General features: G+C 42.0%; 1 protein-coding gene across 1 annotated transcript in view; it reads left to right on the top strand.

Annotated features, from left to right (window-relative positions):
• The window catches only part of ADCY2 (adenylate cyclase 2), a 1,664,414-nt gene that overhangs the window by 1,563,406 nt on the left and 87,206 nt on the right, over positions 1-13,802 (top strand). The window contains exon 22 of the mRNA XM_063922769.1: positions 8,385-8,492. Within this exon, the coding sequence (XP_063778839.1) occupies positions 8,385-8,492 (108 nt within the window). The remainder of the gene's footprint in view (positions 1-8,384; positions 8,493-13,802) is intronic.

The raw sequence follows: 13,802 nt of genomic DNA, 5'->3' as shown, positions 1-13,802 counted from the left end.
CCTTATCCAAAATGCTTGGGACCAGAGGAATTTTGAATATCGGATTTTTCCGTATTTTGGAATAATTGCATACCATAATGAGATATCATGGCGATGGGACCTAAATCTAAGCACAGAATGCATTTATGTTACATATACACCTTATACACACAGCCTGAAGGTAATTTTATCCAATATTTTGTATAACTTTGTGCATTAAACAAAGTGTGTGTACATTCACACAATTCATTTATGTTTTATATACACCTTATGCACACAGCCTGAAGGTCATTTAATACAATATTTTTAATAACTGAGTATTAAACAAAGTTTGTGTACATTGAGCCATCAAAAAACAAAGGTTTCACTATCTCAGTCTCACTCAAAAAAGTCCGTATTTCGGAATATTCCGTATTTCGGAATATTTGGATATGGGGTACTCAACCTGTATAGACTCACAAAACAAAACCAACACACTATGAACTTTATCAAGCTACCTAAATGACATCAGTCCAAAATTATAATACAAATACAGAGAGTTTTGGAAAAAGAAAAATAAAGAAAGAAAAAAAAATACCTGAAATAATCATGGACAATTCTTGCCCTTACTTCATTCCCCCGCCGGGACACACTCCCCGCACCGAATGTCCGGCCAACCCCTGGCTCCTCATCCGGCAATTCCTCCGTTTGGGGAAGCTCTACACGACTCCTTACAGCGATGTTATGTAGGATAGCGCACAGGACCACAATTTTACTTACCATCTCCGGCGAATACATGATGTCGCCACCAGTGCGGTGGAGCACATGAAAACGCCCTTTAAGAACACCAATCGTGCGCTCCACCAGCTGTCTAGTGGCAGTAAGCGCGGAGTTAAATGCCGTCTGTGGTCCTTGCCTGGGTTTACTGTAAGGAGTCATGAGCCAGGGGGTGCAAGGATATCCACGGTCTCCTGTTTGATAAGATGAAAATAGAAAAAGTTAAAAATAAAAAAACATAATGTAATAACAAAAATATGACTGTTCAAATCATAAAAAATACTAAACTCACCCAATAGCCACATGTCTTGGCCTTCCATCGTTCTTAATCTCTGCCATATCCCTGATTGTCTAATGACATGTGCATCATTTGAGTTCCCAGGGAACTTAGCATTCAGGGACAGGATCTGGAGGGATGGCCCACAAACAACCATTACATTCAGAGAATGAAACAGTTTCCTGTTTCTATAAATTTCTTCATTATGTCTTGGTGCAACAATAGCTACATGTGTTCCATCTACAACCCCAATAACGTGTGGGAAGCGACTACCACCTTCCTGAAATTGGCGCTTCACCACAGCCAGGGCACCAACATCCAAAGGCATTGCTATAAATTGTGTTACTCGCTTTATGAAAGCATGGCTGACACACCGCAGGACCTTACTGAACTGGCCCTGCGACATGCCAACCAGATCTCCTACCACATGCTGATACGAACCAGTGGCCACAAAATGTAACACAGCAAGGAATTGTGTCAATGCTGGTATTGCTGTAGGATACCTAATGGATTGTTCTAGATCACTCTCTATTATGGAGAGAGTGTCTAGGATTAGATGAGGTGGCAGTCTGTATCTGCGCAACACTACATCATCAGGCATCCCAAAAAGGAGTACACGGGTACGGAAAATTGGTTGCCTAGCACGCCTCCGTTGCCTTGGAGGATGAGGAGCCGGTTGGGGTTGGAGGGCTTGCGGTGGTTGGGGTGGGAGTGGTACCGTGGGTTGTGGTGGGAGGGCTTCAGCTGCCACATGAATGGACATCACTAACTTAAAATGAAGGTAAGAATCATTAAAAACTCCAAACAATTAACAACACACATTGTCAACCAAAATATAATTCAAAGTGTATGGGTGTCCACTTACTGCAGGAGCGTACTCCATATCTTCAAGATGAAAATACAGGTCCAAAACATATAAAGGAAAATAAAAATAAAAATATAGCTATTTACCTCCAACATAGGTTACCATCACAAATCACAAACTTTTTGAGATTTAAAACATACCCATATAATTACTGCAACAATATATTAAAAAAATACTAAGTATGTTTAAAAAAAAAAAATATCCTAAAAATTAGCAGATAAGAAAATAAAGGTGCTCCTTTTGTAGCAAATAGAGCGAAAATCTGGCCTACTTTGTCAAAAGTAAATGCTTTGTAAACGAACAAAAAAAGAGACACCTACAAGAGAGAGAAATGGGCTATAAGAAATCAGATACACACTTGCAACAAACACACACCATGACACCCAGGGACAGGCAACTTACCTGCTCAAAAATAAAGATTCTCCTTTTTTTGAAAAATGAAAGTAAATATGGCCTACTTTGGCACTAAAAAATGTTTGGCAAATAAACAAGAAAAGAGACACCTACAAGAGAGAGAAATGGCCTATAAGAAATCAGATACACACTTGCAACAAACACACACCATGACACCCAGGGACAGGCAACTTACCTGCTCAATAAATAAAGATTCTCCTTTTTGGAAAAATGAAAGTAAATATGGCCTACTTTGGCACTAAAAAATGTTTGGCAAATAAACAAGAAAAGAGACACCTACAAGAGAGAGAAATGGCCTATAAGAAATCAGATACACACTTGCAACAAACACACACCATGACACCCAGGGACAGGCAACTTACCTGCTCAAAAATAAATAAAGATTCTCCTTTTTTTGAAAAATGAAAGTAAATATGGCCTACTTTGGCACTAAAAAATGTTTGGCAAATAAACCAGAAAAGAGACACCTACAAGAGAGAGAAATGGCCTATAAGAAATAAAATAACCACTCTCAACAATAGAACGGACACACTGTAAATTGCAGGTAACAAAACTATTAGATAGTACATAATATTAAATTTATAGCAAAAAACATTAAGCACCAAAATACAAATACCCTGTTTAAACCACTACAAAGGACCACTGCACAACCATACATACTTGGTTTGTTAATATCCTAATTTATTTAAAATAAAATAAACAAATATGCAGAAAATAAGCACTCCGCAACACAACAGTAAAACATTTGCAAGCAAACAAACGCACATTTTTATGCAATATACTGCAATAAAAACTCACTCTGAAATGTGTGAGGAAACACGACCACCTTGCTTGAAACACGTCCAAACAGCATTTGGCATCATACACCCACTCACTCAGGCTGCAATCAAGGCTTTTAAATAGGCTGAACAACAATTACTGGAAGTATTAGCATAATTGACACCTGTGCGAATTACCGCACTGAAAAACACATGCAGCTATAAATCGCTAGACACCTGTGCAAACACACATGCCACCAGCAACATGGCTACTCGTGAGCAGATGGCAGCAGAGATGGACCAGGTGCAGCAGCAGATATCCGCTTTTACACATAGGCGCCTAGCGCTGCGGAGGCAGATGCTGGAAGCTGCAAGTGCGGATTTTGAAATAGCAGGACCCAGTACTGTACAAACTCCATCTTCTGATACCCAGGAGTTGGGAGTGAATCCCCTGCCAGATATAGATACTGGGGAAACTGAGGGAGATTCCGGACTACCATCTCAAACACAAAGTACACAAGCAGCTAGTGAAGAGGAAGATGGTGAGGAGGGACGGGACGATAGCTCACAGGCTAGATCCAAAAAAAAAAAGAAAAGACAGCCTGCCTTCACTAAGAGGGAGTTACGTGTTTTGGTCACACAGGCCATGGAAAAAAATCATCGAGGGCCCAAAAACATGGGTGCTGCATCCAAAGATCGAATCTGGAGGGACATCACTGATTCTGTTAATGAAGTCGGCTCAATAGTCCGCACATCACAGGAAGTTAGAAGACGGTAAGTGTATATTGACACACCATTTTCTGAGCCAAGTATTATTAAACACTTAGCTAGATGTGATGTTGCCTATAGCAACCAAATACATAACATGTGTACTATCAATTAAAGCAGGTATTCATAACTTTTCTGTACCTTGCCCCTATTTTTCATCACATATGTAGTTGGGCCGACTTCAAATCCCGCCTGAAGAGCAAGAGGTCTGCGGAGTGGAATGCCTCGAGGGCAACAGGGGGAGGTCCAGCTGCCACTGTGGAGTACACAGATCTTGAGGAGCTGGCGATAGACTGTGTGAGTTACGAAGAGGGGGTTGGGGTGTCTCATATGGACACGGACCTGCCTGAAATACTGAATGCACATGACTTGCCAGGTAAGTTTACACACATATTCCTAAACAACTAATTTAGTGGTTCAAAAAGTCTCATGTTGTTTTTTTCTACTCTTTTTCCACTCATTCTTATATCTGCTTTGAACATAACACAGCACAGGTGGGTGAGCAGGTGGAGTCAGAGGAGGGTTATGTGGCTGAGGCTGAGGTGGGGGGACCTAGTGTCTCTGGCACTGTGGGACCACAGATTCCATCCGCCCAGATTCCAACTGGTCCCCCACCCAACCCTCTGCTATCCCGGACATCCTGTCTCAAATTGCATGGTATGGTGAGAGCCTGAATGCTTTTCAGGACAGGATGATGCGGGAGGTAAGCCAGATACCTGTCCGGCTCACTGAGCACAGAACCAGTGTGGAGCAAGGTGTAGCTCAGCTCTGCCAAGGTCTGGCAGAGATCAGGCAGGGCCAAGAGCAACTCGCCTCCTCCTTCCAACAAATTGCAAATTCCATTCTGCAAGGGCTCCAGGACATTGCTGTCTCCCTTGCCCACAGTGGCAGAGAGCCAGCCACATCTGCTCCCTCCCCTCCCTCTGCCCAGGAAGAACATCCCACTGGGCAGGGCCCTTGAAGGTCGCTTCGCAGACCGAGCCGTGAAGAACTACATCAGGCGGGTAAAAAGAAGAGAAAGTGATGTCTCTCCAGATGGGCAGCACCCATGTTTTACATGTTGCCTCAATGTTTTTTTTGTTGTTTTTTTGGCTTGTGTGTCCAGAATGTACAACTCCCTCAAAGTGAAAGGGTATATTTGTGTTTTTTTAAATTGTAGCCTGTGAGTTATTTTCGTCTACACATGAGCCATCTTCCTCTTCCTAGCGTGCTGTGTATGGTTGTGTTTGTGTGTTGGTTCCAGAATCGACCTCAGTTCCCCTAAAAGTTTCGTCTGGCTGGGGGTTCCCAACATATACTTAGTAAAGTTTAAACATCAAATTTTGTCAGAAGATGGTGTTACCATGGTACTGGGTTCTGCTATGTGAATTTTGCCACTGGCATCTGCTTGTTGCTATGTCCATCTTTGTATGTGATGCTCATTTGTAGCCATGTTGTGTTTCTGATTTAATTTATTTTTTGAAGTAAAAAAATATTGATTACAAAATTGTTTGTGTGTTTTATTAAAGGTTATGCACTATGGAAAACTGTGCCCTGTAAACTTTAACATGACATATAGACATTTGTGGAACAAGGGAACAATCAGAATATTCATACAAACATTGCATATTATAATTTTAAACATGTATGCCTTGCACAACACTTAACTGGGCATATACATTTTATAAAAATATAGGACCTTGGGTTACTAGGGGCAACATGGCATAGTATTAGATATGGACACATATTCCCACCAAATTAAATAAAAAATGTATTAAGTAACATTAAGTGTAGGCTGTATTATGTTGTTCATGTTATTTGGTATGTACAAAGGAATATGTCTATGTCGAGAAGATTTAGCTGATGTAGTTTATAAGTTGGTTTATTCACACTTGATTACATTTGATAGTATTAAACAAATAATTAAAACATGCATTTAACATCAAAGTATTTTTAAAAAATAAAAAAAACAGTGCATTCTTTGTGAGCGTGTCAGTTTTATAGGTGCTAACAATAAAAATGTTATGTGGCCAGACAATTGCTGTTTGTAGTATTTTGTCAGAGCAGTGTTTGCCAAGTAATTGGTCAACAGGTGAATTAATTTGCAAATTAATTGCTAATTAGGGCAGACACACTTGTAACAGTACTTCGCAAGTGCTGAGTAGCTGCAGACTTACTCCTCGGCTGCGACAAGATAGCGAACATTTGTTGTGTACATTTTACCATTTGATACGCATTTCTGCAAAAAACACGCCTACTGCCGGTTGCATACTCCCACACTAGCCACCCACTTTCACGCCCATTTCATTAGATAGCGAAGCCGAGTCTCTGTCATGCCTCCGTCACTCCCTGTTTTCGGTGGTGTAGTACGAGCAGATTTTCAGTTAGTAATTTTGCACAAGCGTCGTATCGCTCCCTTTGCGCATGCGCACTTCTGCTTTCGCGCATGCACAGTTTGCTAATTTTTGCCATTTGCGATGCGATGAACTGCTGCGAACAACTCGTAATGAGGGCCATTGTCAGAAACGGGACTACAGCCTGTCAGATTTGGTCGCACTTCCGCCTATCCACGTGTTTTCCGAATTGTTAAAATTGCCGACTTGTCGGAAAAATGGCGGTGGGATTGAATAGGTCGGAACGGTTTCCAACCTAAAAAAGTTAGAAACTGCAGTCTTTCCGACAAGACAGCAGTTCCAACTACAATTGAATACCCCCATAAGTGTCGATATCCTGAATATAAATAATATTATCTTCACTTTAAGAGAGAGATCATGGTTGGCTCAATTCTATTTGATGTTCACTGCTATTCCATGAATACCTTATATATGGACTGCTGGCAGATATATTTGCACTATAAAACATACAGTCCCTGATATCTAAGGCTCTTATATTAGGGCAGCAATGCAGCATAAATTGTAAGACCCAGCATAAGTGAAAACATACCATATCCTGTATTGATTATGCTGCTATACAGTATATCGAATTTAAGCCACTATATATTAACTGCTGTCAGGAAACTCCACAATATTGATGGTGCAGTTATAAACTAACACGTCTATATATTCAACACTGTGGCTGGTGGATTAGCCATAGATACAGGTACTATCAGTATAGATTGGCTTTTAATGTAGTCGTAAGTATGTGATGTATAAGTTGTACTAAGTTTTAATTTCTCCATTCCATTGCAATTCTCCTAGTATTTGCTGCTGTCAAAAGTATTTGCATTGTAAATTATACAGCAATTTACAGTTTGTGTCCTCTTATAACAGATGGTAAAGATTGTAGTTCCTTACATATGCCACTCTGCTAAGTCCTCACCGCAACGTTTGCTGTGTGTTGGCTTTGGCCGGTGTCACTTTATTGTCAATGCCACTATTAAGACATGGGGTCATATTCATCATGAAAAAAATGTGCAATGAGAATTTTGAGTTTTAAATTCTCATTGTATTCTTTCACAATTTTTTTCATTATTCATTAAGCCCCCTTCATAAAATTATTACTTTCAAAAAAAATTGTCTTTTTGGAAAGTAATAATTTTCCCATTTGGCTGCCCAACAGCACCCCATATCTCCCCCCCCCCCCCCCTTCCTTCCCCAAAGCTGACACCAGCTGCATCTTATTGACCATTTGCTACCAAACACTGGAAAATAGATACAATTTATCAATGATTTAAACAATTTATATGAACAACAGTTTTTGTCCATTTCCAGTGTTTGAGAGGAAATGATCAATTGTCATTTGCTCTCATCCATTGCCAGATTTTCATTCCAACCAGCCAGATTGGACATATTATCTGTCAGATAATTATATAGGTTATGCCTAGCTTAAGGGAAACACTATCATTGTAATAAAAAAAATGCCAGACATGCTTGCACGACGTCTCCAGTGTTTTTAATGGCACTATGCATGCAGTGTAGGAAACACTGCGTTAATATAACAGCAGCTGCTGGGCGTGCCTTCTCAGCGTCTCCAGCAATTGCCTCTATAGTGCAGTGTTTATCAGTGTTTCAATTTGACATATTAGCTCACGTAATATACGTAATATATAGACTCTATATTAATTAACAGTTTATATTTTGTATATTAAGTCTGTCAATATAATAATTTAAATTGAAGGTCATTTTTACGAGAAGAAAACTTTAATGTAATGATAACAATTGAGCAACCCGTATTGTAACAAAGTGTTTAATTTCACATATCATATTTTTCTATATAATTTTTTCACTCTTTCACCTTTGGTTTTAACATTTCACTGGAAAAGGTCTTAAATACATAAAATAAAAGTTATATTTTAAGAAATACTAATATCAGTCCTTTGTGTGTCAAATTCCGACAAAGCTTTTCACTTAATTGTTTATGGGTAACCATACTGTCCTTGGCAGCACCCCGAAAGTTAAATGAATTTCAGTTGATTATCATATGGGCCCTACTTTCCTGATGTAAATCTATCAATAGATAACTAGTGCAGTAGTTTTCCCTTTCCCTTTTCCTGATATATTAATCTTCTAGAAGTAGGAATGTTTGTTTTCATAAGATTGTTGTACTTCAATATGGCTCTTTTATTGAAATGGAATTTGTTTTATTATAGTTATTATCCAAACCAAAATTCAGTGGTGTTGAAAAGATAAAGACTATTGGAAGTACGTACATGGCAGCAACAGGACTCAGTGCCACGCCAAATCAGGAATACAGTCAGGTGACGTTTCAAAATGTTGTTTTATAGTCCATATATGTTTCTTTGTTTTAAGGTTTTTGATTAAGAAACAGAATAGAACAAATCTATTGCATGTGACATGGAAAACAAAACCTTAGAAAACAATAATATCTTCCCGGGATTCTCTATACCACATATACGTAAAACATATTCAAATATTTATTCTACCACATACCTCCCAACTTTGAAGACTTCCTAGGAGGGACATATGTGTGCACCAAAGTCACGTGACCTGTGAGGGCATGAGCAGCACTCTGTGAGCTGCTGGCCATGCTCCCTGTCCCTCTCTCCCATAGAATAGACATTGTGTGAATGCAAACAGTGACTTTGCTGCATGGGGCACAGGACCAACAGAACCTGAATGACATAGTTACATAGTTTGTGAGGTTGAAAAAAGACAATCTGTCCGTCAACCTATTCGAGTTCTCCTACTCTGTATTATTTTCAGGACTAGTTTTATCTGTTTGATAAAGTCGGCCGTTGTGTTGTATTTCCTCATTTTATTATAACTATGGTACGTGATCTATCCTCCATAACCCTGTATATCCTTATCCATTAGGAATTTATCTAGGCCATTCTTAAATTACAGAAAAATTCCCGGCGCCACTATTGAACAGAAAAAAAGAGCTGCTTTCCCAGGGGTAATTGGTTTTAAACCCCTTATATAAGACAGAAAAAAGGAAACAATGGGAGAGCGCTATTTAATCTGTAGAAGATTTTATTTAATATACACTGCTCAAAAAAATAAAGGGAACACTTAAACAACACAATGTAACTCCAAGTCAATCACACTTCTGTGAAATCAAACTGCCCACTTAGGAAGCAACACTGATTGACAATCAATTTCACATGCTGTTGTGCAAATGGATAAGACAACAGGTGGAAATTATAGGCAATTAGCAAGACACCCCCAATAAAGGAGTTGTTCTGCAGATGGTGACCACAGACCACTTCTCAGCTCCTATGCTTTCTGGCTGATGTTTTGGTCACTTTTGAAAGCTGGCGGTGCTTTCACTCTAGTGGTAGCATGAGACGGAGTCTACAACCCACACAAGTGGCTGAGGTAGTGCAGCTCATCCAGGATGGCACATTAATGCGAGCTGTGGCAAGAAGGTTTGCTGTGTCTGTCAGCGTACTGTCCAGAGCATGGAGGCGCTACCAAGAGACAGGCCAGTACATCAGGAGACGTGGAGCAGGCCGTAGGAGGGCAACAACCCAGCAGCAGGGCCGCTACCTCCGCCTTTGTGCAAGGAGGAACAGTAGGAGCGCTGTCAGAGCTAGAGATGAGCGGGTTCGGTTTCTTTGAATCCGAACCCGCACGAACTTCACTTTTTTTTTCACGGGTCCGAGCGACTCGGATCTTCCCGCCTTGCTCGGTTAACCCGAGCGCGCCCGAACGTCATCATGACGCTGTCGGATTCTCGCGAGACTCGGATTCTATATAAGGAGCCGCGCGTCGCCGCCATTTTCACACGTGCATTGAGATTGATAGGGAGAGGACGTGGCTGGCGTCCTCTCCATTTAGATTAGATTTAGAAGAGAGAGAGAGAGAGAGATTGCTGTGATACTGTAGATTAGAAGAGAGTGCAGAGTGCAGACAGAGTTTAGTGACTGACGACCACAGTGACCAGTGACCACCAGAGACAGTGCAGTTGTTTGTTTTATTTAATATATCCGTTCTCTGCCTGAAAAAAACGATACACAGTCACACAGTGACTCAGTCTGTGTGCACTGCTCAGCCCAGTGTGCTGCACATCAATGTATTGTATATAAAGCTTATAATTGTGGGGGAGACTGGGGAGCACTGCAGGTTGTTATAGCAGGAGCCAGGAGTACATGATAAATAATATTATATTAAAATTAAACAGTGCACACTTTTGCTGCAGGAGTGCCACTGCCAGTGTGACTAGTGGTGACCAGTGCCTGACCACCAGTATATTAGTAGTATTGTATACTATCTCTTTATCAACCAGTCTATATTAGCAGCAGACACAGTACAGTGCGGTAGTTCACGGCTGTGGCTACCTCTGTGTCGGCACTCGGCAGGCAGTCCGTCCATCCATAATTGTATTATATACCACCTAACCGTGGTTTTTTTTTTCTTTCTTTATACCATCGTCATAGTCATACTAGTTGTTACGAGTATACTACTATCTCTTTATCAACCAGTGTACAGTGCGGTAGTTCACGGCTGTGGCTACCTCTGTGTCGGCACTCGGCAGCCCGTCCATAATTGTATATACCAGTGACCTAACCGTGGTTTTTTTTTCTTTCTTTATACATACATACTAGTTACGAGTATACTATCTCTTTATCAACCAGTCTATATATTAGCAGCAGACACAGTACAGTGCGGTAGTTCACGGCTGTGGCTACCTCTGTGTCGGCACTCGGCAGCCCGTCCATAATTGTATATACCAGTGACCTAACCGTGGTTTTTTTTTCTTTCTTTATACATACATACTAGTTACGAGTATACTATCTCTTTATCAACCAGTCTATATATTAGCAGCAGACACAGTACAGTGCGGTAGTTCACGGCTGTGGCTACCTCTGTGTCGGCACTCCGCAGCCCGTCCATAATTGTATATACCAGTGACCTAACCGTGGTTTTTTTTTTCTTTCTTTATACATACATACTAGTTACGAGTATACTATCTCTTTATCAACCAGTCTATATATTAGCAGCAGACACAGTACAGTGCGGTAGTTCACGGCTGTGGCTACCTCTGTGTCGGCACTCGGCAGCCCGTCCATAATTGTATATACCAGTGACCTAACCGTGGTTTTTTTTTCTTTCTTTATACATACATACTAGTTACGAGTATACTATCTCTTTATCAACCAGTCTATATATTAGCAGCAGACACAGTACAGTGCGGTAGTTCACGGCTGTGGCTACCTCTGTGTCGGCACTCGGCAGCCCGTCCATAATTGTATATACCAGTGACCTAACCGTGGTTTTTTTTTCTTTCTTTATACATACATACTAGTTACGAGTATACTATCTCTTTATCAACCAGTCTATATATTAGCAGCAGACACAGTACAGTGCGGTAGTTCACGGCTGTGGCTACCTCTGTGTCGGCACTCGGCAGCCCGTCCATAATTGTATATACCAGTGACCTAACCATGGTTTTTTTTTCTTTCTTTATACATACATACTAGTTACGAGTATACTATCTCTTTATCAACCAGTCTATATATTAGCAGCAGACACAGTACAGTGCGGTAGTTCACGGCTGTGGCTACCTCTGTGTCGGCACTCGGCAGCCCGTCCATAATTGTATACTAGTATCCAATCCATCCATCTGCATTGTTTACCTGAGGTGCCTTTTAGTTGTGCCTATTAAAATATGGAGAACAAAAATGTTGAGGTTCCAAAATTAGGGAAAGATCAAGATCCACTTCCACCTCGTGCTGAAGCTGCTGCCACTAGTCATGGCCGAGACGATGAAATGCCAGCAACGTCGTCTGCCAAGGCCGATGCCCAATGGCATAGTACAGAGCATGTCAAAACCAAAACACCAAATATCAGTAAAAAAAGGACTCCAAAACCTAAAATAAAATTGTCGGAGGAGAAGCGTAAACTTGCCAATATGCCATTTACCACACGGAGTGGCAAGGAACGGCTGAGGCCCTGGCCTATGTTCATGGCTAGTGGTTCAGCTTCACATGAGGATGGAAGCACTCAGCCTCTCGCTAGAAAACTGAAAAGACTCAAGCTGGCAAAAGCACCGCAAAGAACTGTGCGTTCTTTGAAATCCCAAATCCACAAGGAGAGTCCAATTGTGTCGGTTGCGATGCCTGACCTTCCCAACACTGGACGTGAAGAGCATGCGCCTTCCACCATTTGCACGCCCCCTGCAAGTGCTGGAAGGAGCACCCGCAGTCCAGTTCCTGATAGTCAGATTGAAGATGTCAGTGTTGAAGTACACCAGGATGAGGAGGATATGGGTGTTGCTGGCGCTGGGGAGGAAATTGACCAGGAGGATTCTGATGGTGAGGTGGTTTGTTTAAGTCAGGCACCCGGGGAGACACCTGTTGTCCGTGGGAGGAATATGGCCGTTGACATGCCAGGTGAAAATACCAAAAAAATCAGCTCTTCGGTGTGGAGGTATTTCACCAGAAATGCGGACAACAGGTGTCAAGCCGTGTGTTCCCTTTGTCAAGCTGTAATAAGTAGGGGTAAGGACGTTAACCACCTCGGAACATCCTCCCTTATACGTCACCTGCAGCGCATTCATAATAAGTCAGTGACAAGTTCAAAAACTTTGGGTGACAGCGGAAGCAGTCCACTGACCAGTAAATCCCTTCCTCTTGTAACCAAGCTCACGCAAACCACCCCACCAACTCCCTCAGTGTCAATTTCCTCCTTCCCCAGGAATGCCAATAGTCCTGCAGGCCATGTCACTGGCAAGTCTGACGAATCCTCTCCTGCCTGGGATTCCTCCGATGCATCCTTGCGTGTAACGCCTACTGCTGCTGGCGCTGCTGTTGTTGCCGCTGGGAGTCGATGGTCATCCCAGAGGGGAAGTCGTAAGCCCACTTGTACTACTTCCAGTAAGCAATTGACTGTTCAACAGTCCTTTGCGAGGAAGATGAAATATCACAGCAGTCATCCTACTGCAAAGCGGATAACTGAGTCCTTGACAACTATGTTGGTGTTAGACGTGCGTCCGGTATCCGCCGTTAGTTCACAGGGAACTAGACAATTTATTGAGGCAGTGTGCCCCCGTTACCAAATACCATCTAGGTTCCACTTCTCTAGGCAGGCGATACCGAGAATGTACACGGACGTCAGAAAAAGACTCACCAGTCTCCTAAAAAATGCAGTTGTACCCAATGTCCACTTAACCACGGACATGTGGACAAGTGGAGCAGGGCAGGGTCAGGACTATATGACTGTGACAGCCCACTGGGTAGATGTATGGACTCCCGCCGCAAGAACAGCAGCGGCGGCACCAGTAGCAGCATCTCGCAAACGCCAACTCTTTCCTAGGCAGGCTACGCTTTGTATCACCGCTTTCCAGAATACGCACACAGCTGAAAACCTCTTACGGCAACTGAGGAAGATCATCGCGGAATGGCTTACCCCAATTGGACTCTCCTGTGGATTTGTGGCATCGGACAACGCCAGCAATATTGTGTGTGCATTAAATATGGGCAAATTCCAGCACGTCCCATGTTTTGCACATACCTTGAATTTGGTGGTGCAGAATTTTTTTAAAAACGACAGGGGCGTGCAAGAGATGCTGTCGGTGGCCAGAAAAATTGCGGGACACTTTCGGC

This window comes from Pseudophryne corroboree, chromosome 5 (genome assembly GCF_028390025.1).
Source record: "Pseudophryne corroboree isolate aPseCor3 chromosome 5, aPseCor3.hap2, whole genome shotgun sequence".
Taxonomy (NCBI): domain Eukaryota; kingdom Metazoa; phylum Chordata; class Amphibia; order Anura; family Myobatrachidae; genus Pseudophryne; species Pseudophryne corroboree.
The sequence above is the reverse complement of the archived record's forward strand: the minus strand, read 5'-3'. Positions and strand labels throughout refer to the sequence as shown.